This window comes from Anolis carolinensis, chromosome X (genome assembly GCF_035594765.1).
Source record: "Anolis carolinensis isolate JA03-04 chromosome X, rAnoCar3.1.pri, whole genome shotgun sequence".
NCBI classification, from domain to species: Eukaryota; Metazoa; Chordata; class Lepidosauria; order Squamata; family Dactyloidae; genus Anolis; species Anolis carolinensis.
The window spans coordinates 8,685,217-8,706,245 of record NC_085847.1 but is presented as its reverse complement, the minus strand read 5'-3'; the positions used below and the strand labels follow the sequence as shown (position 1 = coordinate 8,706,245).

Sequence of the window (21,029 nt, the reverse complement as noted above, 5' to 3'; positions counted from 1 at the left end):
GTCTTGAGCAAACAACTTGTTTCCACCTGGTTCTCCCCCTTTCTTTCTCAAGATAGAAGGGAGCCAGGCTTGCAAGACAAAGAATTAACCAGATAGAGTTTGATGGATACAAAGCCTCCACTTGCTGTCTTTTCTTTGTACGTACGGAGAACATATAGCAACATAAGTTATGCAGATTCATTGATCTTCTTTACTTTAATGCTGAGCTTTCCAAACCTTTCATATTTCACGACACAATAATTCAGTTTCACTTGCAAACTGGGGAGTAAACCAACCAATACTAATACTACCAGTACTAATAATAATGCATTTTAGTGCTTAGGGAAAAGGAGAATGGTACAAATGTGACCTGTTTTTTTACACGAGAGGGAGGAAAAGAAACAAGAATGTGGCATCACCTTTAAGACTACCTGGCTTTATTTTAGCATGCGCTTTTGTGAATATAAACCCACTTCTAATGAAGTGTAGAGGTTTTTTTTTTTACAATTTCACTTTCTTGGATGTATGAAGAATTGTTTCATTCTGTTGCCTTTTCAGTAGCCTCTGTAGGCTGGACCCAGGGCTCCTGCCGATGACGTTGCCTGTCAACCCTCCTGGCCACTTCTGTGGAAGGGATATTGTTGCATATGTGTCTTGGCTGTGCGCCACTTCTAGATAATCTGAATCAAATAGACAAATGCACAAATCAATCTCCCAAGTGCTGATGCCAGAATCTGGGAACTATAAAATGTGCCATATCCTTTCTTTCCCACCAGCTCTTATGAAGAGCATGGACTATGTCAAATAAATAAATAACCACTCTTGTCTATCCCACTGTTCCTTAAACTGTGTGTCCGGACCCCAAATGGGGGTCCCCTTAGCCTAATGTTGGGTCTCCAAAAAATTGGCAACACTAAAAAGTTTCTGAATGCCACATAGTGACTGTTTTAGACATTTAGAAAAATCTGTGAGCAACAACAACATGCAGTCTTTACAGTGGACTCTGAAGAAAATGCTCCAGCTGCACTCCTCAAAAAGGAAAATCACCCTGTTCAGCAAACTTTGAAAATGCTGATTTATTATCAGCTAATGTTTGGTTTTTATACCTGTTTTATAGACCTATATACTTGGAGTCACATAAACGTTTCTCAGGCAGAAGTGGTTGCGATTGGAAAAGTGTGTCAGAAGCCCTGGTCTAGCCCATGTTAACGGGATGAGCTCTGAGGAACTGTATCTGTTGTGCAGCAAGTGGGGAGCTGAGCCACAACTCTTGCGGACTTGCTTCTAAGTTTTTGTAAAGCTGTGATGTCGTGCTTTTGCCCAGCTCCCTCTCCTTGTGTTTTTCTTTTGTGAACATGTGTGGCGAAGCCATCTGGTAACATGAGGACCTCCTGTGGGCCTCCTTGGTTGAAGCTGCTCTTAGCAAATGTGTTGACACAATGCCGTTGATCCTACCCTGTTCAGGAGAGTTCCAGCAGCAATGCCCTTGGCAACCAATTTGCAGAGGAACCTAAAATAATAATAATAATAATAATAATAATAATAATAATAATAATAATAACAACAACAACAATGACAACAACTTTATTTGTATGCCGCCCCATCTCCCTGGAAGAATTCAGGGTGGCTTACAAGGGCAGTTCCTTCGTCTTTGGTCAAGAATAAGGCTCCACAGACACCGTCAAGACACTACACTTGGAAGGCCATTATACTCGGACAATGAGGGATTGCCTAAGTAAGTAAGTCTGTCCGTCAGTAAGTACAGCATTCTGATGGAGCTGACCATCTCAAGCACCCTGAATGCTGTCAGGAAGGCCCTCCCTTCTCTTTCCTCCTGTCAAGTAAACAGACATTTATGGAAATTAGTAGGCCAGCAACTAAATGTTCCTTTTGTGCACATGTCTCTGTGCGCTTGATTTTAAAGAAAAGACAGGTTCCCTGACAAACGTGGCACTCTAAATTCCAGTAAAGAGGGACATTATGGAGTGGTAGGAGGGAAATTAAGTTTTCAAAGTATTTTGCATCCTGCTGTTTTTGTACAGCCAGTGTGGCTTGACAAATGCACAAGAAAAAAAATCCAATAGATAGAAATGTATGGACATGTGTGGTAGGAACAAATAGTCAAGAGCACACCGTTTTACTAAGTTTACCCTTCTTCGTTCTTTGTCTTTCTCCCCATGGGACAAACACTGAACATTTCGGGAAATGACTAGGCCCAGCTGCAGAAAGTTCCATTTGTGAACACAGCAATTTAAATTTTATCTTACATAAAAGACAGATCCCTGCCTAGTGGAAGTTGAATTCTAAATTTAAATATCGAACAAAGCACAGTTGTAAGTGGGAAATTATGTATTTAAAGTATTCAACCCTGCTGTTGAGATGAATAATTGGCCACTAGCCAAGGTGGCTTTACAAATATGCAAGACTTATGGTAAAGAGGAAAAACATCTCCCAAATCACCATGCAAAAGATGCATAAGAATGAGTCCATCAAGGTGCAACCTGGCTTGTGTCGATCTGGAGGTTGGTGCCCAGGACAAAATAGAGATTCTTTTGGCCTATTTATCTCTCCACTCCTTATAGCAGTGGTAAGGAGCATATAGCCTCCCTTCCTTGAGTAGCTAAATTGGATGTAGGGATTGTGCTTGCCGTCTTCTTGGTTGTCATTCTGAGGCTCTTCTCCATCCATGTGGAGATTGTCCTGTCAGAAGTGACTCAGAGCATCCTTGGGACCCAGTCTTCTGTATCGGATGGGGCGGTGGTGATCTTGGTGTGGAGGACTCCCCAGTCTAGCTCTTGTTTTGGACAGACTGACCTGGTGTGGTTTAGGTTTAGTGCTGCTCAGACCTTCTGTAGGGTTGGGAGCCAAGATGGTCTGCTCCAGGTTGGCCTTCTGTTGACTCTTGAGGAGTGTCCAGTTGCCTGAGCAGGCGATTCTGTTATTTCCTGACTGACAAGGCAGTCCCACATATTCTTGGAATCTCTTAGTGTAGACATCTTCCATCCCAGCCTTCTTTACCTTTGCAAAGAAAGAACTGTGGGAAGTTGAGCTTGTTGAATCCATGCCTTTTTCATAGTCCTTCTAGTATCCATCCCGATGGGACTGGCGGCCTGTGTGTTGGGAGAGATGGAAGCGAACGCGCTGCTGGGCTCTGCCATCTCTTCCCTGCTCACCTTCCCTCTATACCAGGGAGGCCAATAAGACTTGGCAACTGAATCCACAGTTGTGATGTTTTGAATTCCAACTGACTGGCCTCCTATTTCTTCTGCCTTATTTCCCATTGTCAGCGCTGGCAGCCTTCCAGTTTTGATGTGTTTTTTTAACCACTAATTGCCTTCCATGTTGCCTTACCCGAAATGAATCAAATCAAAATGCTTTTCCTGGAGCATTAGATAAAGCGGGGAAAGGATTTCTGGGTAATGAGCAGATGCTGCTAATGCAGGGGCTGCAGGGGCCTTGCCAGGGCTCCATCTGCTCCATGCGTCCCTGGGCCTGGCACCAAGCCATTGCCTTGTGAAAGGGAGGCAGGGCTGCCTTTGGCTTTAGCCCACTGCCCTCTTCCTTTCCGATTTACACCTTCAGAAGTTTTCGTATCACGGGAGGGAAGGGGAAAGGATGTGCTACCCTCTTAGAATCCTAGAATCGTAGAGTTGGAAGAGACCACATGGGCCATCTAGTCCAACCCCCTTCTTTCGTGCAGGAAAACACAATCAAAGCTGCCCTAATAGGAAGGAGCTTCCTCTGGACTCCGAGTTAGAGAGTTCCACTGTTGAACAGCTCTTCTTGTGGTCAGGAAGATCTTCCTGATATTCAGGTGGAATCTCATTTCCGACATTGGAACTCATGGCTCCATTGATGCCTAGTCTCCAGGGCAGCAGAAAGGAAGCCCGCTCCCTCTTTCTTATGACAGCCTTTCCGGTATTTATACTTGGTTATCATATCTCCTCTCAACCTTCTCTTCTGCAGGCTAAACAGACCCAGCTCTTTTAGCTGCTCCTCAAAATAATTTATTATTTTAGTCTCCCTCCTCTGAACATATTCCAGCTTGTCCATCTCCTTCTTGAATCACTTTGCCCAGAATTGGACACAGGGTTTTTATCCCAGGTGAGGTCTTTCCAAAGCAGAATAGAGAGGCACCATGACTTCCCTTGATCTCGACACTATGCTTCTTTTGATGCAGCCTAAAATCTCATTGGCTTTTTAAGCTACTGCATCACACCCTTGGCTCATGTTCAACTTGTTGTCCACTAAGACTCCAAGATCCCTTTCACATCCTCTTGGAAATTTGTATCTTAAATTCTTTATTAATATTTGTGTGTTTTCAATTGTGGTGTTCTTTTCTAACAGTGTGAGTTGCTTTGCATCTTGGTTGCGAGATGAAAATAGAATACAAATAATAATAATAATAATAATAATAATAATAATAATAATAAAACAACGAAATCCAGCATATCTATCTTGTTTGCTGTGTCAGACTATGTTGTTGTGTCAATAATAATAATAATAATAATAATAATAATAATAATAATAATAATAATAGAATGAGACTGATACTGTTACTAATGGTTTTATTTCCAGCACTTGACTGAAAGTAATAACCACTACCATCATCCACCCATCCCTTGGAAGCTGGGACTCAAGGCAACTTAGAAAAAAGAGAGGGAATATAGTAACACATGTAGTTGGGAACAAAAAAACAAAATTTAAACTGTATTAAATAATTGCAGAATTCAAACTGATGACAATCTTCGGGCACGTATACACAGGCCACTTATCCTGGGTCTGATCTGGAGTGTAATGGTTAGCATCCAAGCCCTGTATGGTAGGTTAAAGAGAGAATTAGAGATACTAAATATTGCTCAGTGAGTTTTAAAGGCAAAAGGAAGACTTGAACGAATTTTAGGACTGCCTAAAAATGTAAGAAGCAAAGCTGAAATGATGGCTGTGGCATCAAATAAACTCTTTGGAATTTTGGACTGAAGTACAGTGGTTGGCTCCCGCTGCAGTTTTATCTCGGCGTCTGATACTGTTTTTGGTCTCTTGCAATGTATTAACTAGTTTTATAAAGCATGGGTAGGCAGCTGCTGTTTTGTGTGTTTGGTTTTATCGCCCCCCCTCCTCCCAAAATGGGTCTAGCCATTATTTACCTTTTAAACAATCAAGATAATTACCGTTATGTCTCCAAGTAAATTTGTAAAATCCTTCTCCAAGAGCCTTACGATTCCGCTGGGACAGTTTCTAGTTGGGACTTTTACACTTTAATGGTAGCCTAATTGCAGATTTGGCTCTGCGCGCACAAAACAAAGTGGCTAATTGTTTAGGCAAACAGATTAATTTAAATATGCATCCTTCTGTTTTGTTTTGTTTTTTTAACTATAGCAACCCCAAAATGGCTTGTGGATGACTTTTGCTCCCCTGATGAGGAACATAAATATTCAGGAGGAATGCTATTAGTAGAGAGCTCCTAAGATGTGTGATAGGGGAGTACTTCCCAGGCACCGGAATATCTTTACGAAAGTGTACATGAATTTCCATTTCAATTTGTTTGGATGTGGATTCCTTGTCTTGTTCAGGCTTTGTTTCTTTTAAAATATGGAAATATGGCCAAGCATAGCTTGGGTTGTCCATCCACAGCAGCATGAGGGAATGTCCTTATGAGTTCATTGAACTGTTGGGGCTAAAGCGATCTTTAGTACTAGTCTTTCACAAACTTCTGAACAGCACAACTAGAGAAACACTAGAAATGCCATGTTGCAATGTAGCTTATGGACCTCATCTGGCTAGTTAAGCATCTGAAGATCAGAAGCATGGAGAGTTCCCAGTGTGGAAGATTTCTGAAATTGAAATAAGTTCTCCTGTGTGTCCTTCCTAACTCTAGATCTGTTTCTCGGGCTTTAGGTTACCATTCTGAAAGACCCTCTTTCTATATCCACGGATTCTCTGTCCATTGATCCAATGGCCCTTTGAAGACAAGCATAACAAGACAAGACAAGATGTAGCCCTCGGTGAAAATGAGGTTGACACTCTTGTTGTAGACACTCTCGGTGTTTGTTATTATCAGGTTACAGAAGGTAGTGAATGTAGTCCTCACTATGTCCTGTTTTGACCATCATCTTCCTTGGGTTTGTCTTATTTTAGAAATAGCAGCTATTAGAGGAGGGCTGTGGTCCAGATGAGGAATCTCCCCCTCCCCACACTTTGTTGACCCACTGATTCCTTCCAGGCTGCTGTTGGTCTCCAGAGGTGCCATTTATTCCAGTGCTATTGTCGCCTTTGTCTGGTAAATTGGTTGGAGTTGCTGAGATCCAGGGACCCCTGTGAGAGTCAAAAGTCAGTGTTTAGCCTTTGGTAAAATGAAGATGAAAATCAAAATAATGTTGTGTTAATCAACATTACAACTGCAGTATTGTCTTCCTCAGCGTCTGTCTTATTGGTCTGCAGGGTTGATTAAAGTGTGGAGTTTGATGTTGGGTTCTGAGCCCATCCATCACTACCAGCACAACCAGAAGATCCAAGCGCTGGCTCTCTCAACTGACAGGGCAGCGGTTGCAACGGCATCAGCCTTCCAGGTCAGAGTGGAAGCGGCAAATGACATGGGATACTGGGAGACCATCGCAGAAGTTGAAATCCAGAAGCTGGTGAGAACTCACAGTTTACTGCATTGATGGGCAACTAGATGTTTTGAAGTACAACTGCTATAACCATCAGGCAGCAGGTGTGATAGGATTTGTGGTCAGAATCCAGGAGGATACTAGTTTGCCTACCCCGTTTGGGAATGGCAGTGTCTTTTGAGGGAGCCCATGTCAACTTTGTGGATATTGCATGAAGAATATTCCATAACACCCAGAACACATGTGTTGACATGAAGCAGAATTTGTTTTAGACTTCCTTAAAAAAAGTAATTGGTCTAATTTTCTCCATCTTAGAAATACTACCAATGCCATTTCTATATGAAAACAAATCAAACCTTTTGTCTCTGAGGGGCAAACCCACATTTGCTAGAGGGTCGCATGAGGTCCACCTCTGATCTAGCCCAAGGCATGAGACAAAACGTTCACCAGAGCAAGTTATGTGTGTCTGGAAAGAGAAAGCAAGCAGAGAAAAGGAAGTAAGACTGAAAGCTGGCATTGTGGTCATCTCTGAACTCGTAGGAATTATTTCAGGTCCAGTCCCTCTGCCTGGTGCCCTGCGTGGTGGGCCGTCCAGTGATGGTGGCAAGTGCCGAAGAGGATGTCTATCTTCTGAAGGCAGGAGAACCCGCCAAAGTGTTGCATTCTGTCTATGGCCAGCCTGTCACCTGCCTGGATGTCTCGGCCAGTGAGGTGGCCTTTGGAGTGAAAGGTTTTGGCTGGCTGATCAATGAGACCAACAAGGTGCGTAAGTGTTTTGGTACCAAAGAAAATTCAACTGGAACAGCTCTTGTCTGTTAAGATAGATGTATGGTTATCATTGCACATTTGACTCTCCATCTTGACTGCCGTTCTTGTTTTATTGATTCTATGTGCCAATAACGTGACCATTTTAACCTCCATCATTCTTACAATCCTGCTAGGCATGGGATGGGGATGTATTTATTCATTGGCTTTATACCCTGTTTTTTTCCCAGAATGGGAAGATAGAAGCCATATGTTGCATACAACTGACCAGTTCTGTCATTTTATTTTGTTTTTCCTCTTGATTTTTTTAAAGAAATGAAATCCCCAGGCTACAGCCGAGAGCGCCGTTATGTCTCGAAACATCTCCAAATATCGAACTTTTAGAAATTTGCATCTCTAATCAAAATGTATTGCATTCACTTCCTATTACAGTAAGATTAAATAAGCAAGAAATGATGATCATACCAAAAAAACCCAATAATAGAATCACCATCATTTGGAAGCAAATCTCATGCACATCTTAGTTTTGGCGAGGTTATTTAGCCAAAAAAAAAATGAGCATTAGATTAGGTACCCAAAAAGTGGCCCTGAATTGACTGCAGTTGGGTATTTTCCTGAGCCGTGACTGCTCCTCAACTGAGGCAGATGATAAAATTATTAAGTCTTGGGGTGATTCCACCCAGGACCATAACTAGAAATTTTTTTCGGGAGGTGGGGGGGGGGGGGGTTGATTTCTTTTTTTTTAGCGAATCATGAAGAGTAGTTCCATAATGCAAAATAATTTAGAAATCAGGCTGCATTGATAACTTTCAGTGGATAGTTATGTGGATTTGGTTAATCAGTTAAAATTCATGAGTAAACCAGTTTTTTTAAAAAAACCCTGAAAATGTTTTGGGGGGGAGGTTGAACCCCTAACCCCCCCCCCCCCCCCCCCCCAATTTGGCTGCAGCCCTGATTCCACCATAATATAGATGGCCCACAGAAGTCGACCTCGAAAAGCCTTCAAGGGAAGCAGACCTTTCTCTGCAGTGGAAGGCCTCTAGAGGGAACTGTTTTCCTTCATTTAGCAAACCGGTATTGCTTCCCTTTGAAAGTGCTCAAAGTAGACCTTCTTTGGAGCACTCTGCTATCAGTTACAACTCAGATCTTGGCATGTCCTGGCAGATGAATTGCGAGCCGTGGATCGGTGTGTTTTCTAACCAGGGAGATGGAGCTGACGGAGCCCAGACGGCTGGGATGTGTTTGACAAGGACGCTTGCTTGCTTGGCGTTGCTGCACCGGCTGACATCACGCCGGAAACTAATTACTAATGTCTACTATGATAATTATTCCCTAGACGTGAAGGGACTTTGCATTGGTTGATTACTCTGGTCAGAAGTCGATGATCTATCTCTAGATTGCTGTTGAAGATGTATCAATGCCTTTTGGCCCTGTTTCAGAAGGATGGGATCCTCCATCCGTCCTGCCGTTATGCTTCATTTTGTACTTTCGGGGCCAAGATTTTGTACAATGCTGGCAAGAAAGTATTGGATGAACTGGGCACATTTATCTAGACCAGTAGGTGTTTCTGTGTGATTTAAATTGTACATCCCTCTTCAGTCGTCTCATTCCCAATCAAAGATTTTTTTTAGAGGGAGAAGGTGTATGAGGGAAATTGAGGAAGGAAATAATGAACCACAGAGAGAGCCTGCCCAAAGAGAGTTACCATGAAGACTTTGTGAGGTAGGGTTGTTGTATGTTTTCCGGGCTGTATGGCCATGCTTCAGAAACATTCTCTCCTGACGTTTCGCCCACATCTATGGCAGGCATCCTCAGAGGTTGTGAGGTATGGAGAAACTAAGCAAGGAAGGTTTACCGTATATACTTGAGTATAAGCCGACCCGAATATAAGCCAAGGCACCTAATTTTACCACAAAAACTGGGAAAACTTATTGACTCGAGTATAAGACGAGGGTGGGAAATGCAGCAGCTACGGGTCAAATTCAAAAATAAAAATAGATATTAATAAAATTGCATTATTTGAGGCATCAGTAGGTTAAATGTATTTGAATATTTATATAAAACTGTAATTTAAGATAATAATAATAATAATGTTTTAATAAGATAAGACTGTCCAACTCCGAATACCTATATACTCAAGTATAAGCCAACCTGAATAGAAGCTGACCAGGACCCTCACTCGAGTATAAACCGAGGGGAGCTTTTTCAGCCCTAAATAAGGGCTGAAAAACTAGGCTTATACTTGAGTATATGCAGTATATATCTGTGGAAAGTCCAGGGTGAGGTAGACCTTCTCGGAGCTGGAGAAGGGAGAAAGTAGGCAGGCGGCGGTCCCTATGACATCCGGGCAACACCAGACATATGCTTCTGTTGTTTAAAGCATTGTCTTCAGTTTTAATTTTAGTGCCATGTGTTTCTGGTTTCTGTACAAAAAGTTGTTGTTCTTTTGTTTTGCGCTGCTCCAGGAAACTTGGACACAACTTATAAATACAGTATAAAGAGCTGAATTCACCCAAGGAGGGCGCTCTGTTTTATTCCTTGTTTCCTTACCTTTCTCCACCCTTCCCCGGTGAGAAGGCAACTGTCATGTTTGGTGGTTGAGCAACGGCTCCGTCCCCTGTTTTTCTTTGTCCGCAGGTTAAATGGTTTGGGTGACCTCCCTGCTGCTTCCAGCAGACATCTGTCCACGTCGCAACCTCATTGGGCTTGGCCACCCTCCCTCCTTGGCAGGGCCACTTGGAGGAAAGGTCCGTGGGCAGAAACAGCCGGGGTTGCAGGTGCCTTGGCAGCTAACGCCTGGCCAACGCCGCGTCTGGGCCATGTCTGGCTCTCCTTGGCAATGGCGGCCTGGGGATGATGGCTTTAAATCTCTTCAAACACAAACTTGAAAGGAAACAAAAAAACCTTTTTCGTTCTTTTGGTTTTGTTCAGACGCATCTGCCAGTGGTTTATATGGCAAGGCTAGATAGTCTGTGATTTATTTTATTTTATTTTGCACTGTTTGACTGTGAAGATGGGAATGGGGCTCTTGCTTTGGGTTGTCCCATTGAGCTTACTGCAGGTCAGCTCAGCATGCATCCAGGGATGTAGTTAAGTGTCAGTGAAAAGTCACCTTTGGAATAGTATGAAACCCCATTTTCCCCAAGATTCTCGATGAGACCACATTGGCTGCGCTATACCATTGACCTCCCCAGGAAAGGGGCTACAAGGGAGCCTGTCTGGCTGGTTGTCAAAAAATTACATCATATTAGAGTAAACCGCTTTTAAATCAAACATCCATTATTCATGCATATGAACTGCTGTATGTCTCTCCCCTCCCTTTCCCCCCATACACTCCTTCCCCACCTTGAAAGCTACCTCTTCTGTGTAGTAGACTCTTTTCTCTCCGTTTCTGCTACTCTTCTCCTCTAGCATGTCTTCAACATCTTAGCTCACCTGTAATTTGTTATCTAGTGAATATGGGCATTTGTTATTGCCCTGCTTCCCCAGAGGAAAGGAATAACCCAATGGAACCATGCCTTCTCGTCACCACCATGGCACATCCTCCATTGGTGGTATGAATTCAATATTTGAGAGGAACCGTGGTTGTTCCTAGTGCAGTGTGAACATTATCATAGCGTTGGAAGAGACCCCAAGGGCCATCCATTCCAACCCCCTGCCATGCAGGAACACCCGCTTTTAATCCTGTTAATTTTGGGATCACTTGTATATTAGTCAAAGATGCCTATGAGTTTTGATGTTGATCATTTAAATAAAACCTTTACAAACGGGTGCAGATCAAACAAGCTTAAGGTGAGAGAAAATTATAAATTGAGAGGAACTGAAATTGACAGGTTTGTTTGCTCCAAATATCATCAATGCTAAAGGCTACGAAATGCTCTTGAAAAAATTTCCGGTGCCCAATTTTGATAATGCCATGCTGACTACTTGGCTCTTTATGCCCTAAATTGAGTCCATTCTTTTCGTTTTGCCTTTCAAGCCTTCCCCACTCCTCATCTGCCAAAGGTCGCAATTCACCCAACTTCCATTGTGAAGCGATAGCATTAGGCTAATGTATTTCATGTAAAAAAAAAAAGAGAGAGAGAGCGGGGGCATAAATAATTGAGCTTGCTCTCTCGTAGCAACCAGAGAAAATGAAATCCCATTTGCTCATCCTTATTAAAAGAGTGAATAAGGGGGTGAGACGGTAAAGGTCGTTGTGGGACTTGTAACATGGAAAGAATTGCCTGCGAAATGGAGGCGGCGTTCCGCCCCTTCAAATCTCGGAGGTCTTTAACTCAGCGTCACGGCCAAGGCCGTCTTAAGACATTTCGGGCATCTTGAATTATTCATTGTTCAGGGAGATCTCGCTCAACCTGGGTCCAGTTAACTTTGGGTTTTGGGAGGCGAGAACTGTAAATTGGAAAACATGGCTTTCTCTGGCGTGTGTGCTTAGGAGAGGTGGTTGCTGTTTGCGAGGCCCACGCTGCTAGAGCTGAAGGTGACCTGTCTTCCTGAGTTCCTTTTGAGTAAAAGAGGAGTACTCTATTTACTCACATCTAATGCTCACCTTTACTCACTCTGTGCTTAACAACCTGAGGCTTTAATATCACTCTGTCATTGTATCTGAGGAAGTGGATTGTTATTTATACAGCTACACAAAAATACGAACTACCCTGTTTCTCTGAAAATAAGACACCCCCAAAAAATAAGACCTAGTAGAAGTTTTGCTGAATTGCTAAATATAAGTCCTCCCCTGAAAGTAAGACCTAGCAAAGTTTTTGTTTGGAAGCATGCTCGGCGCCCGCCAAACAAAACACCATAGCATGTAGGATTGGTAAATGTACGTAATAATAATAATAATAACAACAACAACAACAACAACAATAATAATAATTTTATTATGACACAGCAAACAAGATAGATATGTTGGATTTTGTATCACAAAATCACAAGTCGAACACTTCCCAAGATCCCAGTGCAGATCCCAGTAGGGTGGCCTTTTGCAGTTGGCAGATCGTAATTTTGTCAATGTCTATTGTTTCCAAATGCCGGCTGAGATCTTTTGGCAAAGCACCCAGTGTGCCCATCACCACTGGGACCACCTGCACTGGTTTCTGCCAGAGTCTTTGCAGTTCAATCATGAGGTCCTGATAGTGGCTGAGTTTTTCCTGTTGTTTTCCGTCAATGCGACTGTCACCTGGGATGGCAACATCAATGATCCAAACCTTTTTCTTTTCCACAACTGTGAGGTCTGGTGTGTTGTGTTCCAGAACTTTGTCAGTCTGGATTCGGAAGTCCCACAGTATCTTTGCATGCTCATTTTTCCACCAGTGATCCCACCAGTTCTTTGATCCCACCAGTTCTTTGCTGCTATAATAATAATAATAAGTATTATTATTATTATTATTATTATTATTATTATTATTATTATTATTATTTTATTTTTATACCCTGCTTCCATCTCCCCAGCAGGACTCGGGGCGGCTTACATACCAGTTGTATATGGAAATAATGGTAGTAACAAGAAATTCTTGACAGGAGTCACAGTTTGTCTGGTTTAGTTATGTTGGTTGGTGATGACAACTACTGTACAGTATAGAATAAATGTTCATTTTTTTTTGTTCAACAATGAATATGAATTCTTCATGGAAAAATAAGACATCCCCTGAAAATAAGACCTAGCGCATCTTTGGGAGTAAAAAATAATATAAGACTGTCTTATTTTCAGGGAAACACGGTAGGTGCTGCTAGATTCCATTTCCCCATCACTCCTTTTTTAGACTGCAATAGACTAGTAGTACGGCATGGATGAGAGGACTATTTCGGATCTAGTGGGCATTACAGTGAGGACAAAAGCAGGATGTGGCTTTATGGTCATTGAGAGCAGGCTTCCTCAAACCTTTTAAATAGAGGACCAGTTCACGGACACTCAGACCGTTGGTGGGGCAGACTATTGTTTGTTCTTGTTGTGTGCCTTCACGTTGTTTCAGACATTGTGCCAACCCTCTCACAGAGTTGTCTTGTCAAGATGTATTCAAAGCAGATTTGTCTTTGTATTCATCTGAGGCTGAGAGAGTGTGACTTGCCGAAGTGGGTTGCCACAATCCGGTTCAAATGGCTACACCAAGAAATAATAGTCTCATGTTATTCTCTACTGGTGTGACATTATCAGGAGCAAACTGCCCACTTTTGCAGCCCGTGAAGAATAGAGGCAAATTGGAACGGCAGTCAGGTTTTTAAACGGCGTTGAAAATCCACTTTTTTCCCAATGACTTTTACTGGATATGTTTGGTTAGCAGGCAGACATTTGGCTGAATTTTAAAGTTCGGTGATACAATTTATTGCACTGCTGTGGTCTTTTTTATTGTTTTGTTCACTTTTGTTCCAGAAAGTTGGCTTTGAAATATTGAAACAAGTAAAAAACAAGAAGAGGAAGGCAGGGGAGGCTGCCAGTGGTAGGGAAAACAAACCATATGAAGAAAGGTGGAGGAACCCAGTATGTTTAGGCTGGAAAAAAGAGGACTGGATGGGGATATGATAGCGTTCTTTAAATCCATGAAAGGGCCATCATGTAAAACACGGCAAAGACTTGTCATCTGCTACCCCAGACCTGGATCTCATAGGTTTCTTTACAGAGAATAGTTTCTGTCTGAATGTTAGAAATGCATTCAGATTGACAATGGAACCAGTTTGCTAGGTTCACGATGAAATAGAAAAGGGCACAAGCTAGCAGTCATGTCATACTATATTTGGGGACTCTTGAAGTTTTGGGCCAACCAGGATTGGGATTCTTTGCAAGACGCCGGCTATTAGTATTATTATATTTATTATTATATTTCTATTACTATATTTATATTTATGTACTATATTTATATAAGCATCCAAGAAATATCATTGGGTAAGACACCATATTTCAAGAGTGCCACTTTTTGTAATTGTAATCACCATCTCCTCTTTATTAATTTATACCACACCTCTCCCCCAAAATTGGGACTCAGGGTGATTTAACAAATTAAAGTGATGCAATTAAGTTAATATTCACAATATCAAAAATGATAAAAAGCAGTTAAAAACAGTATGGTTCAAACACTGTACCCCGCCTCGAGCCGCAAGAGGTGGGTCATAAATTGCTATTATTTTGGTAATGTTACTATCAGCATCTGTATTCCACCTAGTGATATATTTTGGGATAGGGGAGTGTTGACTCTTCTCCTATACCAAAAAAGCAAATGTCACTCTGGATGGCCTATGTGGTGGAATGGCATTAGGGAGCACTACTTTGAGCTCAAGGAGACCAGTGGTTGCTCATGTGCATTTTGGTGACATTTCTTCCAGATCCTTCTCTACAGTTTGGAGACTGGACAATGTGTGACGCAGCTTGGCAGTTCCTTGGGCGACTTCACGTGTGTCAACCTCCGGGACAGCCCCCCGTTCATGGTGGTCGCAGGAAATAAAGACCGAAGGTACGTCTTAGCTGGAGAAAGCCTCGTGCAGTGTGTTCTCTTACACAGTGGATACTTGGAGCAGACTCTGTGCAGACATTGAGGCCCCAAGAATTGGGTGATGGTTGGAAAGCGACTCCGCCTTTGATTTTATACACTCAATGGAAATATTTCCTCATTTCTTTTTCTTTTTAAAAGACATTTGGTGGACACAGTTGGTGTGCGGCCCAGCGTGGCCTCTTGGAATCCCATTCTCTTTCCGCCGACACTCACCAAATGAGTCTGGCACTGCAGACCTCACTTCCAGTAATTCGAAGGAGAAAAATAACCTTGGGGAGAAACGGTCCGGGCCAAAAGAGCTCCTCCCTTCTCCCCCTGCCCCCAAGCAGTAACAAGAACGTACATTGGGACACCCCGGTGTCCCTCAGGTGACCAAAAGAGGGAGGATTTACATGGGAACGGGCTCCAAATTCCATTTAGTTGATTAGCAGCATTCTCTTTCTGGTCCCAGCTTGGGCAGCCCATATATTGTTTTCCCTCCTCTGCTCCGTGTCTGTTGGCAGACATGGAAGCGCTCAGAGTCATCAGCATGAAAGGATTACAGTGCTTTTAAAAAACAACCCTTCGAGTCCAATTTTTGAGTCTCCCCTCCCCTTGGGAGTGGGGAGAGTGTTAATTATGGAGATGGCATTGCTCCAAAGGGATGTTGTACCGTGGCAGACATCCAGTGACTAATAGCGCTCTGTTTTCTCCCTCTCCGTCTTCCCGCTCCCACCCCACGCGCCGGGGCATCCGACTGCAGGTGCCCCAATGCTTGGGCAGTTGGGCATACGGTTCCGAAGCCTGTGGATTTCACTCTGAAGCTCCCATCTTGGAGCCATCAGAGCTGCTGCTTCCAAATATATAATGCATTTTGAGGATCGTTCACTTTCGTTCCTTTATCAAGAAAGATGCCACCTGAGTACAATGCATAGGTGGTTGTTTTGTTACCTTCACCACCACTGCTATGCCTGAACCTCCTCAAGGGGATCCAGATGAATTTCTGCAAATGTATCCTCAAAATAACTGATGGATTACAGCACATTTCTTTTTTCCTCTCCAAGTCGGAGAATAATACAGTGGAGCTATGCCAATGTCCCCACTCTGGGGCTAGCTAGATTAGATGAACTTTTATAAACTCTGGCTTGGAGAAAGTACATGGCTCTCCCTCCAATGCCTGTGTGACCAGCCTGAGACAACTCAGTGAACTTCATTGGGGATTGGAACCTAGGTCCTTCTATTCTTAACTCGGCATTCTGAACAAGAGATGGAAGAACATTTGTTTCTCCAGACGTTTGAAACGACCTTACACTGGGCTGGGGCTTTTGGAGAATCTAAATTCCAAAACACCTGGAGAGCCAAAGGGTCCCCATCCTTCTGATAAAGTAAGAGAAGTTCTCAGAACCCTCAATTCGATGTTTGCGAGAAGTCATCACAAGCGGCGTGGAACAACCGGGGCATTTTCAGGCACTGGCACCTGGGAGGTAGAGCTTGCAAAACTTTTCCTGAACCATTTGAAAATGTCTGTTTTTTCCCTGGGCATGGAGGCCTGGAAGCCAGGTCCTTGCTAATGAAAGCGCAAAGGCCCAGCCAGGGCTCGGCACATTGAAGGCTGCCTGATTATGGTTCGTGGCGCCGGCAGGCGGAGTGCCAGGCCCCACGTGGAGAAGGACGGGGCTTCGAAGCTGCATCCTGCTTTTGCCTGGTGCCCAGGTCTGCGGAGGCCCTGCTTTGTCGGAGGCAAAGGGAGCCGGGCTTTGTTTCCTCCATCTGTGGAGGCTCCGGCAAGCAGCGCGGAGGGGCTGGGAGCAGCCCAGGCCCAGCACACTCCCGTCCCTCTTCCAGCCTGTCAGGCACATTCTGCCTGGTTGGAGTCTTTGTCATCTTTTTGTTTTAATTGTCGGGATAGAGTTATTCACGGGTTCCTGCGGAGCAGTTTCATTAGTGAAGGCCAAGGGGGACAAAGAGAGAGGAGTCTTTTTTCTCTTCTGAACAGTCTCCAGATCAGAGCAGAAATCCTGAACAATGGAAGTTCTGGCACGATGAGCGTTCTCCTTGGTGGGCTCCCATCCACGCAGGCAACTGAGCTTCTGTGGTTCATCATTTCCTAAGGATTAGCTTCATTTTTTCTGCCCAGCAGCTTCCTGGATTGATTGTTTTTTCCCCCTTTTGCGATCAGCTGAGATTCCCTCCTCCTGTTTCCTCTGTTCTGGATTATCTTTGAAGCCATTCCTCTTGTGCCCATGTGCTTCCTCGCTCACTTGCTCTCACAGATCAGGGATGGCTAACATGGTAGCCTCCAGATGTGGTTGGATTGCGACTCCAGTTCCCACCATTCCTCATCATTGGCTATGCTAGTTACGACAGATGAGAACTGTAGTAGCTCAAGTGGCTGAGGGGGAAAGGGCCTGAGGCTGTTAGGAATTGTGGGAGTTGAAGTCCAAAACACCTGGAGGGCCCAAGTTTGCCCATGCCTGGTATATACCCATCCAGATTAGTATCCATTGAAGGCCCCATACTCCATAAATATTCTTTAATCCTCTTAAAACTGTACAGGTTGGCAGCCCTTTTTGTGTTGGCGTAGTTGTGTTTTGCAAGTGAAGTTTATTCCCTTTTTTCTGTTTTCCAAGATGGAGTTGTTTCTTCTCAGTCTCCTTCCATTGTTGAGTTGTCTCTTCATTTTGTTAAACATCTCCAGAACTTTTAGCCAACAATCTCTCATAGGATTTGGTTTCCAGGCCCCATCACCATCCTGACTAATATACACCAGGCAGTAGTTGGGGAGCAGCCTACACAGCACGGAGTAGAAGCTTGTTTTCTTTGGAAACCCTGCTTCCGTTTGTGTAGTGTAGGATCACATGGGTCTGAAGTCTGCCTAGGATGTGCTCTTCTCACACATCCTGGGTATCATGAGGCCTCCGTCCTGGTCTCCAAAATACATTTATTGCCCCTGGAGACTTCTTGACACGTTGAGTGTAATTTACAAAGACTGGCAGCCGATCCCCGTGGGGCCTTTCACTCTTGAAGGAGCAGGCCGCATGAAATCGTGTATTGATTTTTCATTTTGATCAAATCAACAAAGGACGGGCGTTTTGTAAGGCAGGCATGATCAGCTGCCAAGCTCAAGAGGTTAAAGGCTGGCGTGTGAGACCCTGAAATGATTGGGTTGACCTTTATGAGAAGTTAGCCATCTGGGTCCCTGTTTTAACTGTGCTTTATAAGGGAGAAATGGCTTTTGGCTTGCAAAGGGAACTTGCCAGCTTTAAGAAAGGGTGGCGGGCAGTGCAGACAACTAAAAAAGGCAATCGACATTCATGAAAATGGCTCTTAGAAGCTAATGCAATGTAGTGGTTGAGTGCTGGACTGGGACTGGTTGAATAGTGGTTGAGGGCCAGGTCCATTGAGCCATGAAACGCACTGGGAGATCTTGGGCCAGTCACACTATCTCAGCCTGGCCTACCTCACAGTATATAATGGGGAGGAGGAGATCCATGATCTTGATCTTATTCTCAGTGACAGAAAAATGAGATCGTGGTCTAACCAATAAATACGATTGCAGCTTTAGTTAACTCAGAACTTTAACCTTGCAGATATTTTAGCCTAATATCCCATTGCACCACTAAACAAAGCCAATGGTAAAGGACTGTGAGGTTGTAATCCAAAGTATCTGATGGGCTACCATTTCCCTTACGCTCCTTTAATTCATCTCTTGTATTCAACTTCATAGTGACTAAAGGGGTTTTAGGAGGAGCATTGAAGGATGTTAAGGGAAGAAAAGGCACATTTGCGTGAAGATATATGTTGATGTGGCCTCTGAAGAAATGACTGGCCTGTCATTCTTTTGAAGTTCTACCTAGAAATATGGACACCAGAGGTGTGTTCAGCACAGTTCTAGGTTGAGCTTGGTGTAGTACGCGCTTGATGGAATGAGAGGAGCATTGTGAGTGTCTTTAATGTCTGTGCATGCCGTGAGGTTTTACCCTTCTCCTGTTGTTGTTTTAGGGTGAGGGTGTTTGACGTCCGCAAAAGCAAGCCGGCCTGCTCGGTCTATGGCCACCAGCTCGGGGTCTCGGCGGTGCAGATGGATGACTGGAAGATTGTCACCGGAGGGGAAGAAGGCCTGGTCTGTGTGTGGGACCAACGGATGGGCACCAAACTCTGGGAAATGCATGCCAGGTAATGTTCTCTGCCTATTTTCTGCAATCGGTGATCAAGCTATTTCATCCCAGCGTCTTTGAATCTTTTATTCTGGCAATCAGTCCAGACCAGTTACATTTCTACGACCGTCCACTTGGTGGCGCTGAAAACAGCATATACAAATCTCTTTTTTTTCTTCTTAAAAGGAATGATTTCGGTCCTTGGTCAGTGAGCAAAGCTGCAAGAATACCTAGGTCCACTTAGTTAATAGAGGCAAATACTTTGTGCAGCAAGACAGTGGCCATTGCAACTAGAACCAACCCTAATATGCATATAAAATCATTTGAGTTCATTTCTCTCTCTCTGTAATTTTTAAAACCTAGGACTTGATTTGTAACCTTTGTTTTAATAACATAGGATCCTGTGTGACCATGCTTAGCGCTTACCTTTAGGGAGTTCCTTTCGAAGGAGTCTGATAATGCATGGGATCTACTTTGAACTTTCTGTGGTTATATAAATGCTCAGGTGGTTAGGATGCAGAGCAAACTGCAATATGTATAACTCAAAGTATATACATGCTGCCTCAAAAGTCGCCATACATAGGGGAAATGGTAGCTAAATGTACCTTTATTTACAAAGTATTCATTACAAAAAAAACCCAAAATCTTCCCAACATGTTGGCCCCTCTTTCTACACACATATAATTATAAGAAATATTTAAAATATAAAATGTAATATGAGTTTGTTAACTTTCCCTATGCAGGGCGATTTTTGGGACACCCTGTATTTCCAAGGATGGAAAGGGACAGTCATTTGAATAGACTCATCACTGTGCATTGAATCACATGAAGGGTGTCCACACATAGATGTGTGTAGATTATCATTTTCAGTTCTCAAGAGCAATTAGATTTGCTCTGAATATCTGTATGTAGTTATGAACCAACATATTTCTACTATATTTCTTCATCTCAGGACACATGTAGTCAAATCCCTTTTGTGCTTGACTCTTTTCCTGTAACTTTGCTCAAAATTGCTGTGCATTGGAATGAGTAGATTTGTAATATCTTAATTAAGATGAAAAGGGCTTATGTATTGCGTTTGGACATTTGAGACATAATTCTCAGAAGATGAAAACAAGAACAAGCAAGTGACCAACAGGGCGCCTGGTTCCTTTCTCCAGGCACCCGGTCCGCCACGTCTGGTTCAATGCGCACAGCCTCATCACAGCCAATGTTCCCGATGAGAAGGTGCCCCGAGGTGCCTGCATCACGGATGATGACTTGACGGCGCATCGAAGGTAAGGACCAACCCAGGCAGTCGTTCGTCTAAACAGGAAGAAGAATCCAGAAAGCAGGGAGAGTCGAACGGGAGGTGCCACCAAGCTTGCAAAGCACTGTGGATGGATATATGTCAGTGACTGAGAACTGGAGGGACCATAGCAAGGTAGAAGGAGGCCTTGCTTCATTGCTGTTCTTCATAGAAAAATGGCATTGGATAGACCCCATCAGCTCTGGTTTTTTAGATATAGTTATCATGATTCTTTATAGGCAAGCAGGTGGCAACTAGTAGATGGCATAGTTCTCTATCTCAAAAACCAGAGCTGATAGCGGGAAACAGGTGCCATCTTTGGAACCAGCAGGTCAAATATATCCAGAAGCAGGATGAATATTTGAGGCACCAAATGTGTCTTGGCCCCTGGATATGGTGTTTTAGTGGCCATGGTTGAGTCAGTGTCATGTCCCCTTGGGCCACGGCACTCCAGACTCTGGATGTTGTCCACTCTGGAGCAGATCATGTTTTGCTAGGTAGACCAATGATCTGATTTGGTATAACACAGTCTTGTGCCTTGTTCATAGCAATGTGGGAGTCCTATAACAAGTCTGTTAGGAGAAACACAGCCCAACAGAAAAATACTTGGTGTCTTGGTTTTTAGGCCTGTTCCTGGGGTTCTTTGGGCCCGATTTGGAAAATGGCATTGGATAGACTGCATCAGCTCCAGTTTCTGAGACAGTATTATCACGGTTGTCTATGCACCCTTCTGTTAACTGTATCCAAGTGTTTGCCATTCCAGGTG

General features: G+C 43.5%; 1 protein-coding gene across 1 annotated transcript in view; it reads left to right on the top strand.

Annotated features, from left to right (window-relative positions):
* fbxw8 (F-box and WD repeat domain containing 8) overlaps positions 1 to 21,029 on the top strand; it is a 45,157-nt gene that overhangs the window by 22,484 nt on the left and 1,644 nt on the right. The window contains exons 6-10 of the mRNA XM_062958611.1: positions 6,421 to 6,617; positions 7,143 to 7,352; positions 14,673 to 14,800; positions 18,821 to 18,994; positions 20,136 to 20,252. Coding sequence (XP_062814681.1) covers positions 6,421 to 6,617; positions 7,143 to 7,352; positions 14,673 to 14,800; positions 18,821 to 18,994; positions 20,136 to 20,252 — 826 coding nt within the window. The remainder of the gene's footprint in view (positions 1 to 6,420; positions 6,618 to 7,142; positions 7,353 to 14,672; positions 14,801 to 18,820; positions 18,995 to 20,135; positions 20,253 to 21,029) is intronic.